Genomic DNA, 24,095 nt, shown 5'->3' on the forward strand with positions numbered 1-24,095 from the left:
CGGTCAATCGACATTTTGAGCGTAAACACAAGGATTACTTTGGGAAACCTTCAGGGTTTTTGAGAGAACGTGATGAATTTAAGAAACACATGACGAAGGTGCACTCACAGTTTGCATTTTGCGTATCTCTCAGGAGCAAACGATGTTGCTGTGGGTAAGTTCTCTGTACGGACATAAACTCAGTAATAAATGTAGTCTACGTTTCATATGATGTGTAAAATATATCAGCATTCACCGTTTAAATCGCATATGAACGAAATGCTTGTAGAATCCGTAGTTGTATTTGTATTGTTGATTTAATGTGTGAAGCTCATTATTAGGCGGTCATTTGTAATATACTGTTGGAGAGGTAAGCAGGCCTATTGTTTTTGGATGTTTGGGGAGTTAGGTGGTCCGTGAGTGGTTTTTTATTGGTTGAGTGGTCCTTGGTCTGAAAAAGTTTGAGAAACACTGGTCTAGATCCATACAATAATTAGTTAATGATGCAGTTCTGCTAAATGTCCACACGATGGCGCCACACGCCTGCAGAAGAAGTTTGTGGTCAGCAGAGGGGAAAGGGGAGAAATGGAGGGCAGACAACGAAGAAGAAGCAGAAGTCTGGCTAGCTAGCTTGGAGTTGCAAGCTAGCTGTGAGATAAAAAAAAGTTGATTTTAATCCTTTAAAGTTAATGTTAAAGTTATTCATGTCCGACTAAAGGTGTTTTGCAATGTTGTCGTTTACCAGAGGATGAAGGAGGGTCGGAGTTTGACATATTTGGATGACTAGTCTCCGGTTAGGGACTTTTTCTTGTGCTAACGCTAACGTTAGCTTTAAAACGACGGTAGCTCAGGTTCACGGTCATGACTGTGCGATAAAAAATAAACACACACACACATACACACTGCATTGCTTGAAGAGACACAGTTTGTGCTTTCCATGTATGAGCATAACGTTATAATCGGGTCACAGCGGTAAATTAACGGTGTTTTCTATTCATGTAACGTTAGCTGGCCCGCGGCCATCTTTGTTTTGATTCAGGAAACAGATATTTGAATAAATCTTGTATAATTCTAATCTATTTCATAATAAAAACATAGTATTGTTGTGTTTACATTACATATTATGCTGCACATACATTATGTCAATGTATGTAATGTATGTAAAATTATTTAATTTAAGTAGTCGTCTGTGTGGATTGTTTTTACTTCTTAATCCGTCTCTTTGGTGCTTTAAGACGTGAGAAAGCTAACTCCTCCTTCTAATTCACACACACACCTGCTTCTAAACAGGTGTTCAGAGCCACTCAATATGTAAACAAATGCAATCAAAATGAAGTGCATCAAAGAGACATGTTTCTTTGGGTCTGAACAGCTACCTACCCACATCAAAGTGTTTGGGTCAAAATGACCCGCAACATCATCTTTGTATACAAACTCTGCAGACATTCCACCACACATCAAAGTGTTCAGATATTACACCCCAGTTCATGACCCTAAACGAGGACAAGTCTCAACATGTCAGGAAGAAAATGACGAGTTAACCAGAACTTTGGTCAACTCAAAAACTGAAATGGCTCAAATTCACCCGTAACACGATACGAGGGTTAAGAAACAGTCGTCTGGTGACTGCAGACTAAATGTAGTACAAGAAAAGTGACAATATGAACAAAAGAAAAATACAACTGAGGTTTTTGAATGTGTCGTCATAGTTTATGACACAATCTCCCTTAATGAAGAGTAATAAGCTGCTCTGGCATTACGGAGAGCCTTCTTATACCTTTTAACATTATCTCACCAGACTAAACGAGATTCTTACAATTTAGTGGAACGCCATTTACTTTCAAGATTTCTCGACTTTTGTTTTAGTTTGTGGATTTGTAAATTAATCCGGAGCTTCCTCTGTTTTATGATCTTCTTCTTTAGAGGAGCGACAGAGTCGAGTGTTATTCACAGTGAGGCTGCAGCGCTATCAACAAGATGATTAATGTTCTGCCTGCTGGCTTGTAGTCCAGTAACAGGACTTCAGAAGTTATTAAAATGTTCTGATAAAAGAGGATTATGTGGACACACTGATAGACTTTCAGTTTCAACACCATATCCCAGAACAAGGTCCAGAGATTAAACAGTGAGTTGGTTCATGTACATTCTGACTGAACCAGTGGATCTAATAATGAGATAAACACATTATTAAGGCTCATTATGAACATCCACATGAATACAATACAAGTCACCTACAGTAATTACTTTATCTGTTTTAAGGACTAAACTTTGTAAAAATTCAGAGAATTCAGAAAGAACTTCTGTCATGATCGTGATTTTGTATATCCTGTTTTGTTTAGAGGTGTTCACTCCCCCTTGTGTCATGTCTAGTTGTACTTCCTGTCTGTGTGTTTTCCCCTCTCTGTGATTGTTGATTTGTTCCTCCTGTGTCCGTTCACCTTGCCCTTGTGTTTTGGCTTCTCTCCCCAGCTGTGTCTCGTTCCCCTCGTTTGGTGTCTGTGTGTGTATATCCCTGTCTGTCCCAGTGTTCCTTGTCAGTTCGTCATCTAAGTGTCACCCTGGTAGTAGATGTTTCCTCGTACGTCCTGGTTTGTGTTTAAAGTTTTACTTTTTGCCTTATTTTGTACTTTAGTAAGCTTTTTGGAATAAAGCCCTCTTTTCGTTAATCTCCTCGTCTGCCGTCTTGCATTTGGGTCCTCACCTTTTCCCCACCGTGACAGTACGAACTGACCCGAAACATGGACTCACCAGATATCATGGACGAGGTGACCTATGATTTAGCGTACACTTTAATTATACTTTTTGGTGAGTGGAAGCAAAATCCCTGTTTGAGGATGCGACAGGCTGCACCTGGATTGGCGAGAAAAGAGGTGGCTAAGAAGCCAGAGTTGAAGAGCCTTTTACCTGAGTGGCTTCAAGATTTTGTGGACACCCCACCTTGCCAGTCTAACCCTGCCGATCCTTCCGCTCCACTTCCTTTTGCCGAGCTGTAGCAACCCTCTTCTCCAGTCGTTCTGCGGCAACCTCCTACTCCTGTCGGGCCGCACCATACCCCAGTCCCTGAGCCATTTCTGGGCACTCGCCTGGCCCTGGGAGGTCCTCAGAGTGTCCAGGGGGCTTCCAGGTCTCGGCGCACAAGACCCAGACCACGGCAGACTCCTGTTTCTGCTGCTGGGCCGCGACAGCCCCCTGTTTCTGCTGCTGGGCCGTGACAGCCTCCAGTTCCTGCTGCTGGACCGCGGCAGCCCCCTGTTTCTGCTGCCGGGCCGTGACAGCCTCCAGTTCCTGATGTTAGGCTGCAACAGCCCTCCGTTCCTGCTGTCGGGACGCTACAGCCCTCCGTTCCTGCTACTGGACCCCAGCCGCTGTGCTCCCTTTGTCCCCCTTTGTCCCCTGCCCGGCCTCTCCGTCGGCCTCCTGAGCTGCTTCACCGGCCTCCTGCCCAGCAGCCCGTCTGCTCTGCCGGCCTTCTGCCCAGCCTCTAAAGCGGGGGCCTCCTTATTCGCCCCTTAAATTGATTTGTTCCTCCTGTGTCCATTCACCTTGCCCTTGTGTTTTGGCTTCTCTCCCCAGCTGTGTCTCGTTCCCCTCGTTTGGTGTCTGTGAGTGTATATCCCTGTCTGTCCCAGTGTTCCTTGTCAGTTCGTCATCTAAGTGTCACCCTGGTAGTAGATGTTTCTCGTGCTTCCCGTGTCGTCCTGGTTTGTGTTTTAAAGTTTTACTTTTTGCCTTATTTTGTACTTTAGTAAGCTTTTTGGAATAAAGCCCTCTTTTTGTTAATCTCCCCATCTTGCATTTGGGTCCTCATCTTTTCCCCACCGTGACAACTTCACAATACGGACCAGGAGGGCGGTACACTATAACTAATATAACTGGCTTTATTGTTTCCCATGTTGGGTTTGAGAGCATAAGAACAGAAGAGTTATAGTTTAGTTCAGGTTCAGGTTGATCAAGAGGTTTGAGTCTTGAGGAATATGAGTATTAATATGAGCAGGATGAGTTTATTAATTTAGACATATTCTTCAAGTTTCAGTGAGACAAAATATAATCAATCTTATTAAATCATTTATCCAATCCAGCTTTCGATGATAAAGATCTGATAAGAGCCCACATTTAATGTTTCTATTTAGTTGCACTTTTGCAGCGGTGGTGTTTATTTTTATTATGTTTTCATGTATAACTCGTGTTAACCATAGATTTGATTAACTTCAGTGGTCGTGGGACAGACACAGTCACTATGGGGATTTGAGTGGGTGACTACCCGGAAAGAAGCAGAAATAGAGTTGACATTGGACAACATCAACATGGGACATATTACTGAGCTATGATCATTGCATAGTTTATCTGTACGTGACAAAGATACCAATTGAACAGTTTTATAGTTTATGTAGATTAAACATATACATTTGTTAGATTGCTACTGTCTATTTTACTAAAATATCTTTTTGATTTATACCACATGGCAACAAGACAAGTTTAATTTGAGTTCTTATTCATACACGTACAGATGTGAGTTGTCAACATGAATCCCTCTCAAGGGCCTGTTGTTGGAGGGACGCTCTCTCTACGGCCCCTCACCCCGTGGTCTTGGCTCTTTGTGGTTGTTATGAGTTTCTTTGTCACTGCCTATGTTAAATGTTAAAGATGTAACTGTAGAATAAGTCATAATCTTCAAGATTTAAACTTAAATCCATCCATCACTGAATGAGGTGACACATGAGTGACTGAGCGTATGGATCACTGATGAAAGCCTTTGCAGTATTATGAAGTGTGTGTCAGTGGAGACACTGTTTGTATCTCGGGGGAAGTTAGATCCAGAAACACAGATGCACTTACTGCTTATCGCTGCCAAACACAACAGTGATAAGTGCAGAACCTCAAGATTATAACTTTATCTTCTCTCAAGTGCATTTCTGTGAAACTGATGAACTTTAATTTGATAAGAAACTTTATCGTGTGTGTGTGTGTGTGTGTGTGATGATGATAAGAAAGTGCAGACTGATGTCAGAAACCATGGTTTCCTGTCACCATAACAACCAGGGCAGGCTGAGATGCTAGCATCAGATTAATGCTGTCAGTGTCTTCTTCTTATTTCACTAGATGTTAACATCAGCAGAGTCCTTCAGAGGAGACTGAGCTGCAGCTAACTGTTATATTAAGTGTTGATCAATCTATCCATTATGTTCTTCAACTAATCAATCGTTGTGTCAAACATCAGTAAACTCTGAGAAATGTGCAGCACAGTGTGTCAGAGTCCAATGGTGACGTCTTTAATGTCTTGTTTCTAAAACTAAAGATATTCAGGAAGCAGCAGGAAGCTCCCAGCTGCAGATTCCTGTTGGATTCCTTGTAACTTGTGAATTCAAACATCTCCCCTGAAAGGTTTCACAGGAACATGATGATCAGAAACGCTGCAGGATGATCTGTTGGAGTTTCAGTGTCGTCTCCTTGTTCCCTGCAGTCTGTGTGTAACTGCTGCTGCTTTGGTTTCTGTCACTTTAAGTGAGCGCTTCTCTCTCAGTTCACTGACCATCATGTTTCCACATGTTTCTGTGTTGTTGGACTTTAACTATATTAATATTTGGCTCGAGCCTGACCATGAAAACGCCCTGTGTTCTCTGACTGCTGTGATGAACTGATGTGGGTTCAAAATGTGAGCACAAGGGTACATGTTTTAAACCCTTGATTAAATAAGAAGCAGTGACCATCAACACCCAACTAACTAAAGTAAGAACTGGTTGAAGCTTCAATGCTTTGTGTTTCCATTCGGTGTGAGAACGTTTCCTCTGGAACTGGAACAGAGACTCCTCGTATCAAAAAAACTAAAAACATAAAAAGAAGTTCTGCTCGTTTTACTGAAAGCAGTTGGACACACGACAACACCTGCCAGTTTAGCAAATACTATACAGATATATAAAGATGTATCAAATATATCTCCCAAGCAGAGTGAAGTGTAAATCAGCCGCCGTGACACAAGTCTTTGCTTCTCTTTGAGGCCTCAGTGGTTCGACAGCCACCTTGCTGTTTCTGCAGCAGTCAGACCCAGTGCTGGACGAAGCACTCAGATCTTCACTTCAGTCAAAGTGGTGATACCACAGGCTACAAAGTCCTGCATTCAAACTCTTACTTAAGTAAAGTATAAAATTATTAGCTTAATTTTAGCTCATTCTGCACAACAGCTCATTTCACAATTATATAAGTTATATTATTTAATTACAATTATTCAAACATAATGTAATGTTGCATCTGGTAAAGGAGTATTGTTTCTATACATACTGAAGGAGTTTTATCTTAACCATTAATAAACATGATCACTCATTTACTGCAGCTGTCAGATAAATGTAGTGCAGTAAAGAACTACAATATTTCCATATAAATACAAAAGTAGAAAGTAGCAGGAAATGGAAATACTCAAGAAAAATATCTGAAATAAAATGTTCTGAAGCAGCAGAAGGTTCTAAACTCTCCATCGTTTCCCATCATGCAACACTGTCCAGGTTGCAGCTTCAGATTGGAAACAAGACTCAAAGCAACAATGACAATCTGCCAGCTGCAGGAAAAGGGGGCTGGTAGAGGGGTTTCTGCAGGACAGCAGGGAGGGGCTGCATGTGAGAGTCAGCTGACTGGGACAGGTGGAGGAGACTAAGGGCATCTGGTGGACAGGTAGAGAAGGACAACAGAAGGCCTGGGGAAGTGGAAATGTAGAGGAAGGGAGGGACAGAGAGGCGTGATGTGACAATCAGATATATTCCAGTAAAGCTCCACCTCTTGGTGTACGCAGATATACACTGAGGACATGTGATCATCAGAGCAGAGAGCAGACAGACAGGAAGACAGACGGCCAGAGAGACGTCTGTCTGGACATGGATCAGCTGTTGGTGCTGGTGCTGTTGCTGTGGAGCTCAGGTAGGACTGCGCTTTAAAGATTATTATTCTAATATTTGTCTTGGATCTTTGAATCAGAGGCCAAACTGCTCACACACACTGACATCAAGTGTTTCATTAGATTCTGCTTTTTTAATTCAACATCAATCAATGTGTTTTTATTCACATGGATTTATAACAAGATTCTGGAGAAAACATTTCCCCTAAAAGCCCAAATGTGGTTCCTGTGGTACATTCTGATGCCACTGTTCCATCACACACTCATCTTAATTATTGATGTTGGAACCAGTTGTGCTCCCTGATTGTAAACATGTAGTGAATGATTGTAAAGCAGAACCAGGCTTCTTACAGTCTGTAACTGGTGAACATGTGAACCATGGATAACAGAAACAAATGCACTTGATGATATTACTGCAGGACTTTGGTGCATCTGACATTAGTTTCAATTGTTTAAGGCAGGGGTCGGGAACCTTGTTGGCTGGGAGTGTCATAAAAGCCAAATATTTTTTTAATGTATTTCCTTGAGAGCCATATATTTAATAAATTTGAACGCAACTTTATGTGTGCATTTTATTAAGAATAACATGTCTCCGAGTACTAATAGCGGTATCAGTGTTGCATTGAATAGGTGCTCTTTTATTAAATAAACTCAACGCTTACGTTATTTATCTCATTTATGTGCACGTTTCAGTGTTTACTGCGCGGGTGTCAAACTCAAGGCAATTATGACCTATTTAACCTCTTATGTCTGTTGTTGTTGGTGTTGTTTTTGTTGTTGTCCTGCATTTTAGCGCCTTGAGATTGCTTTTAGCTTTGAAAGGCGCTTTACAAATACAATTTATTATTATTATTATTATTATTATTATTATTATTATTATTATTATTATTATTATTATTATTATTATTATTATTATTATTATTATATCCGGCGCGCGAGAAAATATCATATGTCTGTCATAACTGGCCCGTCGGTTTTGGTAATTAAATCAATGCATGGCACAACCACGGGAAAAGACATTTGAGGAAGAATCTAAATGTGTGAATGAAATGAAAGTTTTTGGAAAGCAAAGGGAAACACAGCACAGATCTCTGGGACGATGTGAGCTGGCCTTTGTGTGCGACATAACGAAGCATCTCACTGTTAAACCTGCAGCTTCAGGGCCGTGTGATCACAGACATGTATGATGCCGAGCTGCCTGTGGGAGATTCTGATGCAGAAGGAAACTTTGGTCACTACGTGTTTCCAAACACTGACAAACATCTCCACCGCTGTGTTCCCGACAGCATTCTGCTGATAAACTGAGAGACTTTGCCGACTTTGCAGCTCAGAAATTAAAATTGAACAGCTCAGCAATCCGTTTGCAGTTGACTTAAATATGTTCCATATCTTTTTGCACTTTATCCAATATGTGTATCCTGTTCAATAAATGTGGACCGTGTTTGGCCCTCGACGTAGTCCCAGTTTTTAATGTTGGCCCTCTGTGATTGAGTTTGACACCCCCGGTCTACTGCTTGCTTTGAGCAGTTTCTCCTCTGCTGTTTCGCGAAGGGCAGGGCTCCGCCCCCTACGTACAAACACACACACACACACACACACACACACACACACACACACACACGCGCGTGTGTGGGCTGTGCAGTCAGAGACAGAGCGGAGGAAAGGAGAGGGGATAACTAAAAACAAATCCGCTACTAAATGTTTTACTTTAAAATGACACAGTATAATGATTTATTATTTGTTAATTAATCATGTTAAAAAATGTCAGCTCAAAATTGTCTGCAAACCATATCGCGTCATCGAAAGAGCCATATATGGCTCGTGAGCCATAGGTTCCTGACCCCTAGGTTTAAGGGAAACATATAAAAGTGAACATGTTAAAGTGTAAAGTGACAGTGTGAGGCTGAGGCACATCGTCCTCTTATGACAGACATGTTACTTTTTACAGAGTGTTTGGGGGGACATTTGTTTTCAAGCAGAGGCTTGAGCTTTAAAATGTAACTGTGCTGCACATTTCTCAGAGTTTACTGATGTTTGACACAACGATTGATGAGTTGAAGAACATAATGGATAGATTGATCAACACTTCATATAGCGGTTAGCTGCAGCGGTAGTTCAGTCTCCTCTGAAGGACTCTGCTGATAACATCTAGTGAAATAAGAAGAAGACACTGACAGCATTAATCTGATGCTAGCATCTCAGCCTGCCCTGCTTGTCATGGAGACAGGAAACCATGGTTTCTGACGTCAGTCTGCACTTTCTTATCATCACACACACACACACACACACACACACACACACACACAGAAGATAAAGTTATAATCTTGAGGTTCTGCACTTATCACTGTTGTGTTTGGCAGCGATAAGCAGAAAGTGCATCTGTGTTTCTGGATCTCACTTCCCCCGAGATACAAACAGTGTCTCCACTGACACACACTTCATAATTCTGCAAAGGCTTTTATTTCACAACATAGAAACAACAGGTCTTATATGCTTTGGCCTAAATATAAATATAACAATCATTAAAAAAAATATATATATCAAAGTGAACCCGTTTTAGACATTTGTGCATCGTGGGAAATATTAGAGTGTGACACATCAAAGGCTCAGTAATGGTCACTGTACCGAGTAATATTACAACAGGTACGGGTTAGTACAATAAATAAATACCTACAGTGTTCATTACTACAGTTAGTGTTAAGGGACTGAGCAGCAGCTGCACAGGTGAGTGTGGGAGTCAGGTGACAGGAGATGGGGGGAACTGGAAGCATCTTCTCTTCTGTGATGTGGTCCCTCCCAATTTCAGAATGAACATTCAACTCACTTTTACTAGTTACCTTCATTATTTTAATGTTGCTGTATAAACATTATTTACTGTGATGACTGTATATAATATATAATATGTATATGATTAAGAAGCATATTTCCTGAAATAAACTTTAACTCAATATAAAGTGAGTATACTTAATATAAAGTATCACTGAGGTGTTTCTGAGCTGCTAGAAAAGGCTTCACAGAACACCCTGAGAGTGTTCTCTATCCTGCTTCTTGATATGATGTTTGTCTTCTGATGTTCTCCTCAGGACTCCAGGCTGAAGGACAACAAGACTCAACAGGTAAACTGCTCAGCTGTAGGACCCTGGATGTATATGTACACATGTATATATGTATATGTACACATGTATATGTACACATGTATATATGTATATGTTCACATGTATATTATGTATATGTTCACATGTATATTATGTATATGTACACATGAATATTATGTATATGTACATATGTATATTATGTACACATGTATGTTATGTATATGTACATATGTATATGTACACATGTATATTATGTACATGTACACATGTATATTATGTATATGTACACATGTATATGATGTACACATGTACACATGTATATTATGTATATGTACACATGTATATTATGTATATGTACACATGAATATTATGTATATGTACATATGTATATTATGTACACATGTATGTTATGTATATGTACATATGTATATTATGTATATGTACATGTACACATGTATATTATGTATATGTACACATGTATATGATGTACACATGTACACATGTATATTATGTATATGTACACATGTATATTATGTATATGTACACATGTATATGATGTACACATGTACACATGTATATGTACATATGTATATTATGTACATGTACACATGTATATTATGTACATGTACACATGTACATTATGTATATGTACACATCTATATTATGTACACATGTATATAATGTATATGTACACATGTATATTATATATATGTACACATGTATATTATGTATATGTACACATGTATATTATGTATATGTACATATGTATATTAAGTACACATGTATGTTATGTATATGTACACATGTATATTATGTATAGGTATATGTACACATGTATATTATGTATATGTACACATGTATATTATGTATATGTACACATGTATATTATGTATATGTATACATGTATATTATGTATATGTTTATAAAGTACACATGTACACATGTATATTATGTATATGTACACATGTATATGATGTACACATGTACACGTGTATATTATGTATATGTGCACATGTATATTATGTATATGTACACATGTATATATGTATATGTACACATGTATATTATGTATATGTACACATGTATATTATGTATATGTGCACATGTATATGATGTATATGTACACATGTATATATGTATATGTACACATGTATATATGTATATGTACACATGTATATATGTATATGTACACATGTATATTATGTATATGTACACATGTATATGATGTACACATGTACACATGTATATCATGTATATGTACACATGTATATTATGTATATGTACACATGTATATTATGTATATGTGCACATGTATATTATGTATATGTACACATGTATATATGTATATGTACACATGTATATATGTATATGTACACATGTATATTATGTATATGTACACATGTATATGATGTACACATGTATATCATGTATATGTACACATGTATATGATGTACACATGTATATTATGTATATGTACACATGTATATTATGTATATGTACACATGTATATTATGTATATGTACACATGTATATTATGTATATGTACACACGTATATTATGTATATGTACACATGTATATTATGTATATGTACATATGTATATTATGTATATGTGCACACGTATATTATGTATATGTACACATGTATATATGTATATGTACACATGTATATTATGTATATGTACACATGTATATTATGTATATGTACACATGTATATTATGTATATGTACACATGTATATATGTATATGTATATGTAAACACGTATATTATGTATATGTACACATGTAAATATGTATATGTACACATGTATATATGTATATGTACACATGTATATATGTATATGTACACATGTATATATGTATATGTATATGTACACATGTATATTATTTTTAATTTATATGTATATTATGTATATGTACACATGTATATCATGTATATGTACACATGTATATATGTATATGTACACATGTATATATGTATATGTACACATGTATATTATGTATATGTACACATGTATATTATGTATATGTACACATGTATATTATGTATATGTGCACATGTATATGATGTATATGTACACATGTATATGATGTACACATGTACACATGTATATCATGTATATGTACACATGTATATGATGTACACATGTATATTATGTATATGTACACATGTATATTATGTATATGTACACATGTATATTATGTATATGTACACACGTATATTATGTATATGTACACATGTATATTATGTATATGTACATATGTATATTATGTATATGTGCACACGTATATTATGTATATGTACACATGTATATATGTATATGTACACATGTATATATGTATATGTACACATGTATATTATGTATATGTACACATGTATATATGTATATGTAAACACGTATATTATGTATATGTACACATGTATATATGTATATGTACACATGTATATATGTATATGTACACATGTATATTATGTATATGTACACATGTATATATGTATATGTACACATGTATATATGTATATGTACACATGTATATGTACACATGTATATATGTATATGTACACATGTATATGTATATGTACACATGTATATTATGTACACATGTACACATGTATATCATGTATATGTACACATGTATATTATGTATATGTACACATGTATATGATGTACACATGTATATTATGTATATGTACACATGTATATGATGTACACATGTATATTATGTATATGTACACATGTATATTATGTATATGTACACATGAATATTATGTATATGTACATATGTATATTATGTACACATGTATGTTATGTATATGTACATATGTATATTATGTATATGTACATGTACACATGTATATTATGTATATGTACACATGTATATGATGTACACATGTACACATGTATATTATGTATATGTACACATGTATATTATGTATATGTACACATGTATATGATGTACACATGTACACATGTATATTATGTATATGTACATATGTATATTATGTACATGTACATATGTATATTATGTACATGTACACATGTATATTATGTACATGTACACATGTATATTATGTACATGTACACATGTATATTATGTACATGTACACATGTACATTATGTATATGTACACATCTATATTATGTACACATGTATATGATGTATATTTACACATGTATATTATATATATGTACACATGTATATTATATATATGTACACATGTATATTATGTATATGTACACATGTATATTATGTATATGTACATATGTATATTAAGTACACATGTATGTTATGTATATGTACACATGTATATTATGTATATGTATATGTACACATGTATATTATGTATATGTACACATGTATATTATGTATATGTACACATGTATATTATGTATATGTACACATGTATATTATGTATATGTTTATAAAGTACACATGTACACATGTATATTATGTATATGTACACATGTATATTATGTATATGTATACATGTATATTATGTATATGTTTATAAAGTACACATGTACACATGTATATTATGTATATGTACACATGTATATTATGTATATGTACACATGTATATTATGTATATGTGCACATGTATATGATGTATATGTACACATGTATATGATGTACACATGTATATTATGTATATGTACACATGTATATTATGTATATGTACACACGTATATTATGTATATGTACACATGTATATTATGTATATGTACACACGTATATTATGTATATGTACACATGTATATTATGTATATGTACATATGTATATTATGTATATGTGCACACGTATATTATGTATATGTACACATGTATATATGTATATGTATATGTAAACACGTATATTATGTATATGTACACATGTATATATGTATATGTACACATGTATATATGTATATGTACACATGTATATTATGTATATGTACACATGTATATATGTATATGTACACATGTATATATGTATATGTACACATGTATATGTACACATGTATATATGTATATGTACACATGTATATGTATATGTACACATGTATATTATGTACATGTACACATGTATATTATGTACATGTACACATGTATATTATGTATATGTACACATGTATATGATGTACACATGTATATTATGTATATGTACACATGTATATTATGTATATGTACACATGAATATTATGTATATGTACATATGTATATTATGTACACATGTATGTTATGTATATGTACATATGTATATTATGTATATGTATATGTACACATGTATATGATGTACACATGTACACATGTATATTATGTATATGTACACATGTATATTATGTATATGTACACATGTATATGATGTACACATGTACACATGTATATTATGTATATGTACATATGTATATTATGTACATGTACACATGTATATTATGTACATGTACACATGTATATTATGTACATGTACACATGTACATTATGTATATGTACACATCTATATTATGTACACATGTATATGATGTATATTTACACATGTATATTATATATATGTACACATGTATATTATATATATGTACACATGTATATTATGTATATGTACATATGTATATTAAGTACACATGTATGTTATGTATATGTACACATGTATATTATGTATATGTATATGTACACATGTATATTATGTATATGTACACATGTATATTATGTATATGTACACATGTATATTATGTATATGTACACATGTATATTATGTATATGTTTATAAAGTACACATGTACACATGTATATTATGTATATGTACACATGTATATTATGTATATGTATACATGTATATTATGTATATGTTTATAAAGTACACATGTACACATGTATATTATGTATATGTACACATGTATATTATGTATATGTACACATGTATATTATGTATATGTGCACATGTATATGATGTATATGTACACATGTATATGATGTACACATGTATATTATGTATATGTACACATGTATATTATGTATATGTACACACGTATATTATGTATATGTACACATGTATATTATGTATATGTACACACGTATATTATGTATATGTACACATGTATATTATGTATATGTACATATGTATATTATGTATATGTGCACACGTATATTATGTATATGTACACATGTATATTATGTATATGTGCACACGTATATTATGTATATGTACACATGTATATATGTATATGTAAACACGTATATTATGTATATGTACACATGTATATATGTATATGTACACATGTATATATGTATATGTACACATGTATATTATGTATATGTACACATGTATATATGTATATGTACACATGTATATATGTATATGTACACATGTATATATGTATATGTATATGTACACATGTATATTATTTTTAATTTATATGTATATCATGTATATGTACACATGCATATCATGTATATGTACACATGTATATTATGTTTATGTATATGTACACATGTATATTATGTATATGTACACATGTATATCATGTATATGTACACATGTATATTATGTTTATGTACACATGTATATTATGTTTATGTATATGTACACATATATATCATGTATATGTACACATGTATATTATGTTTATGTACACATGTATATTATGTATCTGTACACATGTATATTATGTATATGTACACATGTATATATGTTTATGTACACACGTATACGTGTTAGTCGTAAGAACACAGGTTGGTTATTTTGTTGTGTACTTGTTTATTAATCTTTAGTTCAACTCATCAGGTTTTATCAAACTAAGTGTTTCTGATAGTCGAAGTTCAGCCCCATCACGCTCCTTCACCTTACCAGATATTTAGGTATTAATTATTTATTATTAAATCTACAGGAAACAATTCAAGTACATGACTCTGTTGTTTCTGTTCAGAGCCTGTCAGGTTGGTGGGAGGAGACAGACGCTGTGCAGGAACACTGGAGCTGAAACATCAGGGACACTGGAGACCAGTGGAGGACTCTGACTGGAACCTGAAGGAAGCAGCTGTTGCCTGCAGAGAGCTGGACTGTGGCTCTGCTGTTTCTGTAGGACGGAGAGAGGAGTCCTCAGAGAGACCTGTGTGGGAGATCAACTCTCACTGTGTTCAGTCTGGATCTGCTCTGAGGGAGTGTGCAACATCAGATACATCAACCTTCATTTTGAATCTCACTTGCTCAGGTAAACCCATCAGTGACATCATCAGTGATATCATCAGTGACATCATCAGTGACATCATCAGTGACATCATCAGTGACATCCTCAGTGACATCATCAGTGACATCCTCAGTGACATCCTCAGTGACATCATCAGTGACATCATCAGTGACATTCTCAGTGACATCATCAGTGACATCATCAGTGACATCATCAGTGACAGTAATTATCAGGTTAACACACATGCACCGACTATAATGGCGGCAGACTGTCTCCAGCAGACATGACGGAGTCTGATCGGCTGCTTCTTCAGTAAATCAGCTGCTGAATGCACCAAGATCTATATCTGTGTTAGGGAGGGGTCATGATTTATAACTTTCAAATAGTCATTGTTATGAATTCATATTCATTTAGTTCTGGTTGCAGATCTTCTCAGAAACATGATAAAGAATGAAACATCTTGACGTCTCTGTGTGGAGAGCAAAGATTGTGCAGAATGTAGAAATGTGCAGATGTTGTGTTGTGGAACATTTCTCCAGTCTGTGTTCTAAAGATGTGTTCTGTTGTTCATCATGAACTAATGTTGGAGTTGTGCTGAGTCCACTTTGAATCACTGAATTATTCTTTCATCACATCTTCTTATTCTTTGTCTTCTCTCTCTGTCTTATCTTCTATCATCTCTCCAGACTCTGTCAGGCTGGTGGGTGGGACTCGTCTGTGCTCAGGCAGACTGGAGGTGAAGTCTAACCAGTCTAACCAGTGGGGGTCCTCAGTGTGTGAAGCTGACTTTGACCTGCAGAATGCAGAGGTGGTCTGCAGGGAGCTTGGCTGTGGGGCTCCTTCAGTCCTCCAGGGGGCGCTCTATGGAGAAGTGGAGGCTCCAATGTGGACCAAAGAGTTCCAGTGTGGAGGCCATGAGTCTGCTCTCCTGGACTGTAGAAGCTCAGGCTCAGATAGAAACACCTGCTCACCTGGCAAAGCTGTTGGACTCACCTGCTCAGGTAGAAGAGGAGCTGCAGCTCTGATCCAAAGATTTAAAGACGACTGAAACAGATACAGTGTAGTTGTTGATGATACAAGTCTTAGATCCCAGGCTCCTCCAACAATGTAACATACAGTAATACTGAAGACATCAAGAAATAAAGAATTAAAATAGTGCAATAAAAACAGCAAGAGACATAATGGTTCAGGTAAAGTGCAGGAAGAAGTCAAATGTTTCCATATAAAGTCAAATACAACAGAACAGAGTGTAAAAATAAACAGTGTACAGTAGAGTCAAGTAGAAATGATCAGGTTGATTTCTGTCTCATGAAACTCACTTTATTCTTTGACTGATGGCTGCTGTCTGTGATGACTGTTGTTTCTGTTCAGAGCCTGTCAGGTTGGTGGGAGGAGACAGACGCTGTGCAGGAACACTGGAGCTGAAACATCAGGGGACACTGGAGACCAGTGATGGTCTCTGACTGGAACCTGAAGAAAGCAGCTGTTGCCTGCAGAGAGCTGGACTGTGGCTCTGCTGTTTCTGTAGAACAGGAGAGATGAGTCCTCATACAGATCTGTGTGGAGGATCCACTCTGACTGTGTTCAGTCTGGATCTGCTCTGAGGGAGTGTGCAAGATCAACTAGATCGCCCTCCATTTTTAATCTCACCTGCTCAGGTAAACCCATCAGTGACATCATCAGTGACATCATCAGTGACATCATCAGTGACATCATCAGTGACATCATCAGTGACATCATCAGTGACATCATCAGTGACAGTAATTATCAGGTTGAACACACATGCACCGACTATAATGGCGGCAGACTGTCTCCAGCAGACATGACGGAGTCTGATCGGCTGCTTCTTCAGTAAATCAGCTGCTGAATGCACCAAGATCTATATCTGTGTTAGGGAGGGGTCATGATTTATAACTTTCAAATAGTCATTCATTATGAATTCATATTCATTTAGTTCTGGTTGCAGATCTTCTCAGAAACATGATAAAGAATGAAACATCTTGACGTCTCTGTGTGGAGAGCAAAGATTGTGCAGAATGTAGAAATGTGCAGATGTTGTGTTGTGGAACATTTCTCCAGTCTGTGTTCTAAAGATGTGTTCTGTTGTTCATCATGAACTAATGTTGGAGTTGTGCTGAGTCCACTTTGAATCACTGAATTATTCTTTCATCACATCTTCTTATTCTTTGTCTTCTCTCTCTGTCTTATCTTCTATCATCTCTCCAGACTCTGTCAGGCTGGTGGATGGGACTCGTCTGTGCTCAGGCAGACTGGAGGTGAAGTCTAACCAGTCTAACCAGTGGTGGTCCTCAGTGTGTGAAGCTGACTTTGACCTGCAGGATGCAGAGGTGGTCTGCAGGGAGCTTGGCTGTGGGGCTCCTTCAGTCCTCCAGGGGGCGCTCTATGGAGAAGTGGAGGCTCCAATGTGGACCAAAGAGTTCCAGTGTGGAGGCCATGAGTCTGCTCTCCTGGACTGTAGAAGCTCAGGCTCAGATAGAAACACCTGCTCACCTGGCAAAGCTGTTGGACTCACCTGCTCAGGTAGAAGAGGAGCTGCAGCTCTGATTTGGTTTATTTCTATGAAACTCATTTATTCTTTTACTGATAATATAATAATAATAATAATTATAATAATAATAACAATAATAATAATAATAATAATAATAATAACAATAATAATAATAATAATATAATAATAATAATAATAATAATAATAACAATAATAATAATAATAATAATAATAAAAGTTTTATTTGTATAGCACCTTTTATACAAGAATTGCAGCAGAAAGTGCTTCAAGGCAAAAACATAAAACATAGATTAGACAGAATAAGAACATTTACAGAACAATAATCACAGTGTTGATGTAAATGAGTCTAAAATAGTATAAAATATCAGAATAAAAATAGTATAAAATAGCAAAATGAAAATAGTATAAAATATCAGAATAAAAATAGTATAAAATAGCAGAATTAAAATAGTATAAAATAGCAGAATTAAAATAGTATAAAATAGCAGAATTAAAATAGCATAAAATAGCAGAATGAAAATAGTATAAATAGCAGAATTACAATCTTATAAAATAGCAGAATTAAAATAGCAGAATTAAAATAGTATAAAAATATCAGAATTAAAATAGTATAAAATAGCAGAATTAAAATGTATAAAATAGCAGAATTAAAATGTTTCAAAATAACAGAATCAAAATGTATAAAATAGCAGAATAAATAGTATAAAATAGCAGAATTAAAATAGTATAAAATTGCAGAATTAAAATAGTATAAAATAGCAGAATTAAAATAGTATGAAAATATGCAGAATTAAAATAGTATAAAATATCAGAATTAAAATAGTATAAAATTAGCAGAATTAAAATGTATAAAATATCCTGAATAATTATAAATAGCAATTAAAATATTATAATAGCAGAATTAAAATAGTATAAAATAGCAGAATTAAAATGTATAAAATAGAAGAATTAAAAGTAGTATAAAATAGCAGAATTAAAATAGTATAAAATAGAAGAATTAAAATAGTATAAAATAACAGAATTAAAATAGTATAAAATATCAGAATAAAAATAGTATAAAATATCAGAATTAAAATAGTATAAAATAGCAGAATTAAAATGTATAAAATAGCAGAATTAAAATGTTTCAAAATAACAGAATCAAAATAGTATAAAATAGCAGAATGAAAATAGTATACAATATCAGAATAAAAATTAGTATAAAATAGCAGAATTAAAATAGTATACAATAGCAGAATGAAAATAGTATAAAATAGCAGAATTAAAATGTATAAAATAGCAGAATTAAAATGTTTCAAAATAACAGAATCAAAATGTATAAAATAGCAGAATTAAAATAGTATACAATATCAGAATAAAAATAGAATAAAATAGCAGAATTAAAATAGTATAAAATAGCAGAATTAAAATAGTATAAAATAGCAGAATTAAAATCGTGTAAAATAGCAGAATTAAAATGTATAAAATAGCAGAATTAAAATAGTATAAAATAGCAGAATGAAAATAGTATACAATATCAGAATAAAAATAGAATAAAATAGCAGAATTAAAATAGTATAAAATAGCAGAATTAAAATAGTATAAAATAGCAGAATTAAAATCGTGTAAAATAGAAGAATTAAAATAGTATAAAATAGAAGAATTAAAATGTATAAAATAGCAGAATTAAAATGTATAAAATAGAAGAATTAAAATAGTATAAAATAGCAGAATTAAAAGTTATAAAATAACAGAATTAAAATAGTATAAAATAGCAGAATTAAAATAGTATAAAATAGCAGAATTAAAAGTTATAAAATAACAGAATTAAAATAGTATAAAATAACAGAATTAAAATAGTATTAAATAACAGAATTAAAATAATATAAAATAGCAGAATTAAAATAGTATTAAATAACAGAATTAAAATAATATTAAATAACAGAATTAAAATAGTATTAAATAACATTGGAAATCAGGCCAAGTTTCCGTATCTGTGCCGGGAAAACTATCAGAGCCACATGTTGAAAGCATGAGATCAACAATGGGCCCCTGTGGCCCTTTGACTGGTTTACTCCCTTTGACTTTTGACGTTTACAGCGTCGACCTCTCTGTTTATCTATTAATGTTTAAAACACAGACGTCTCCGTGAGTCCAGATTCTTTTGGTAAAATCTATGTTTAAAGCCCGCTTCATAAACAAACCCCCGTTTGTGAAGCTTTATGAAACCTATCGGTTAAAGACAGTTCTTCTCCAATAATATTCTTTACTTTTCATGAAACACATTTATCAGAGAAACTTCCTCTTGTTGCCGTGGTAACACCGTCTGTTTGATCTCAGGTTTTTCAAAAATACACACTGTGAGATTTATACACATTCAATGTTAAACCAGTTATAGCAACATTTAAATGGTTTAAAGTGGCATAGAGTAGCAGCATTAAAGGTTGTATAAAATAAATGTACTGATGACTCTGTTGTTTCTGTTCAGAGCCTGATGCTGTCAGGTTGGTGGGAGGAGACAGACGCTGTGCAGGAACACTGGAGCTGAAACATCGGGGACACTGGAGACCAGTGGAGGACTCTAACTGGAACCTGAAGAAAGCAGCTGTTGTCTGCAGAGAGCTGGACTGTGGCTCTGCTGTTTCTGTAGAACAGAGAGAGGAGTCCTCAGAGAGACCTGTGTGGAGGATCTACTCTCACTGTGTTCAGTCTGGATCTGCTCTGAGGGAGTGTGCAGCATCAGATACATCAACCTCCATTTTGAATCTCACCTGCTCAGGTAAACCCATCAGTGACATCATCAGTGACATCATCAGTGACATCATCAGTGACATCATTAGTGACATCATCAGTGACATCATCAGTGACATCATTAGTGACATCATCAGTGACATTGGAGTTGTTGTGCTGAGTCCACTTTGAATCACTGAATTATTCTTTCATCACATCTTCTTATTCTTTGTCTTCTCTCTCTGTCTTATCTTCTATCATCTCTCCAGACTCTGTCAGGCTGGTGGGTGGGACTCGTCTGTGCTCAGGCAGACTGGAGGTGAAGTCTAACCAGTCTAACCAGTGGGGGTCCTCAGTGTGTGAAGCTGACTTTGACCTGCAGGATGCAGAGGTGGTCTGCAGGGAGCTTGGCTGTGGGGCTCCTTCAGTCCTCCAGGGGGCGCTCTATGGAGAAGTGGAGGCTCTAAGGTGGACCAAAGAGTTCCAGTGTGGAGGCCATGAGTCTGCTCTCCTGGACTGTAGAAGCTCAGGCTCAGATAGAAACACCTGCTCACCTGGCAAAGCTGTTGGACTCACCTGCTCAGGTAGAAGAGGAGCTGCAGCTCTGATCCAAAGATTTAAAGACGACTGAAACAGATACAGTGTAGTTGTTGATGATACAAGTCTTAGATCCCAGGCTCCTCCAACAATGTAACATACAGTAATACTGAAGACATCAAGAAATAAAGAATTAAAATAGTGCAATAAAAACAGCAAGAGACATAATGGTTCAGGTAAAGTGCAGGAAGAAGTCAAATGTTTCCATATAAAGTCAAATACAACAGAACAGAGTGTAAAAATAAACAGTGTACAGTAGAGTCAAGTAGAAATGATCAGGTTGATTTCTGTCTCATGAAACTCACTTTATTCTTTGACTGATGGCTGCTGTCTGTGATGACTGTTGTTTCTGTTCAGAGCCTGTCAGGTTGGTGGGAGGAGACAGACGCTGTGCAGGAACACTGGAGCTGAAACATCAGGGACACTGGAGACCAGTGATGGTACTCTGACTGGAACCTGAAGAAAGCAGCTGTTGTCTGCAGAGAGCTGGACTGTGGCTCTGCTGTTTCTGTAGGACGGAGAGAGGAGTCCTCATTCAGACCTGTGTGGGAGATCGACTCTGACTGTGTTCAGTCTGGATCTGCTCTGAGGGAGTGTGCAGAATCAACTAGATCAACCTCCATTTTGAATCTCACCTGCTCAGGTAAACCCATCAATGACATCATCAGTGACATCATCAGTGACATCATCAGTGACATCATCAGTGACATCCTCAGTGACATCATCAGTGACATCATCAGTGACATCATCATTGACATCATCAGTGACATCATCAGTGACATCATCAGTGACATCATCAGTGACAGTAATTATCAGGTTAACACACATGCACCGACTATAATGGCGGCAGACTGTCTCCAGCAGACATGACGGAGTCTGATCGGCTGCTTCTTCAGTAAATCAGCTGCTGAATGCACCAAGATCTATATCTGTGTTAGGGAGGGGTCATGATTTATAACTTTCAAATAGTCATTATTATGAATTCATATTCATTTAGTTCTGGTTAGCAGATCTTCTCAGAAACATGATAAAGAATGAAACATCTTGACGTCTCTGTGTGGAGAGCAAAGATTGTGCAGAATGTAGAAATGTGCAGATGTTGTGTTGTGGAACATTTCTCCAGTCTGTGTTCTAAAGATGTGTTCTGTTGTTCATCATGAACTAATGTTGGAGTTGTGCTGAGTCCACTTTGAATCACTGAATTATTCTTTCATCACATCTTCTTATTCTTTGTCTTTCTCTCTCTGTCTTATCTTCTATCATCTCTCCAGACTCTGTCAGGCTGGTGGGTGGGACTCGTCTGTGCTCAGGCAGACTGGAGGTGAAGTCTAACCAGTGGGGGTCCTCAGTGTGTGAAGCTGACTTTGACCTGCAGGATGCAGAGGTGGTCTGCAGGGAGCTTGGCTGTGGGGCTCCTTCAGTCCTCCAGGGGGCGCTCTATGGAGAAGTGGAGGCTCCAAGGTGGACCAAAGAGTTCCAGTGTGGAGGCCATGAGTCTGCTCTCCTGGACTGTAGAAGCTCAGGCTCAGATAGAAACACCTGCTCACCTGGCAAAGCTGTTGGACTCACCTGCTCAGGTAGAAGAGGAGCTGCAGCTCTGATCCAAAGATTTAAAGACGACTGAAACAGATACAGTGTAGTTGTTGATGATACAAGTCTTAGATCCCAGGCTCCTCCAACAATGTAACATACAGTAATACTGAAGACATCAAGAAATAAAGAATTAAAATAGTGCAATAAAAACAGCAAGAGACATAATGGTTCAGGTAAAGTGCAGGAAGAAGTCAAATGTTTCCATATAAAGTCAAATACAACAGAACAGAGTGTAAAAATAAACAGTGTACAGTAGAGTCAAGTAGAAATGATCAGGTTGATTTCTGTCTCATGAAACTCACTTTATTCTTTGACTGATGGCTGCTGTCTGTGATGACTGTTGTTTCTGTTCAGAGCCTGTCAGGTTGGTGGGAGGAGACAGACGCTGTGCAGGAACACTGGAGCTGAAACATCAGGGACACTGGAGACCAGTGAAGGACTTATAACTGGAATCCTGAAGAAAGCAGCTGTTGCTCTGCAGAGAGCTGGACTGTGGCTCTGCTGTTTCTGTAGGACGGAGACAGGAGTCCTCATACAGACCTGTGTG

The 24,095-nt window shown here is 36.0% G+C and overlaps 1 protein-coding gene across 1 annotated transcript; it reads left to right on the forward strand.

Annotated features, from left to right (window-relative positions):
- Positions 1-3,650: 3,650 nt before the first annotated feature.
- On the forward strand, positions 3,651-23,994 carry LOC115017049 (scavenger receptor cysteine-rich type 1 protein M130-like). The gene is given in 15 exon segments (XM_029445217.1): positions 3,651-3,680; positions 6,761-6,885; positions 9,946-9,978; positions 15,859-16,143; positions 16,719-17,120; positions 17,491-17,546; positions 17,548-17,649; positions 17,651-17,777; positions 18,346-18,660; positions 21,117-21,407; positions 21,628-21,942; positions 22,313-22,401; positions 22,403-22,598; positions 23,227-23,532; positions 23,903-23,994. Coding segments are annotated over 14 exon segments (2,652 nt in total). The 5' UTR covers positions 3,651-3,680; positions 6,761-6,842.
- Positions 23,995-24,095: the final 101 nt, after the last annotated feature.

This window comes from Cottoperca gobio, chromosome 12, assembly GCF_900634415.1.
Source record: "Cottoperca gobio chromosome 12, fCotGob3.1, whole genome shotgun sequence".
Classification (NCBI taxonomy): Eukaryota; Metazoa; Chordata; class Actinopteri; order Perciformes; family Bovichtidae; genus Cottoperca; species Cottoperca gobio.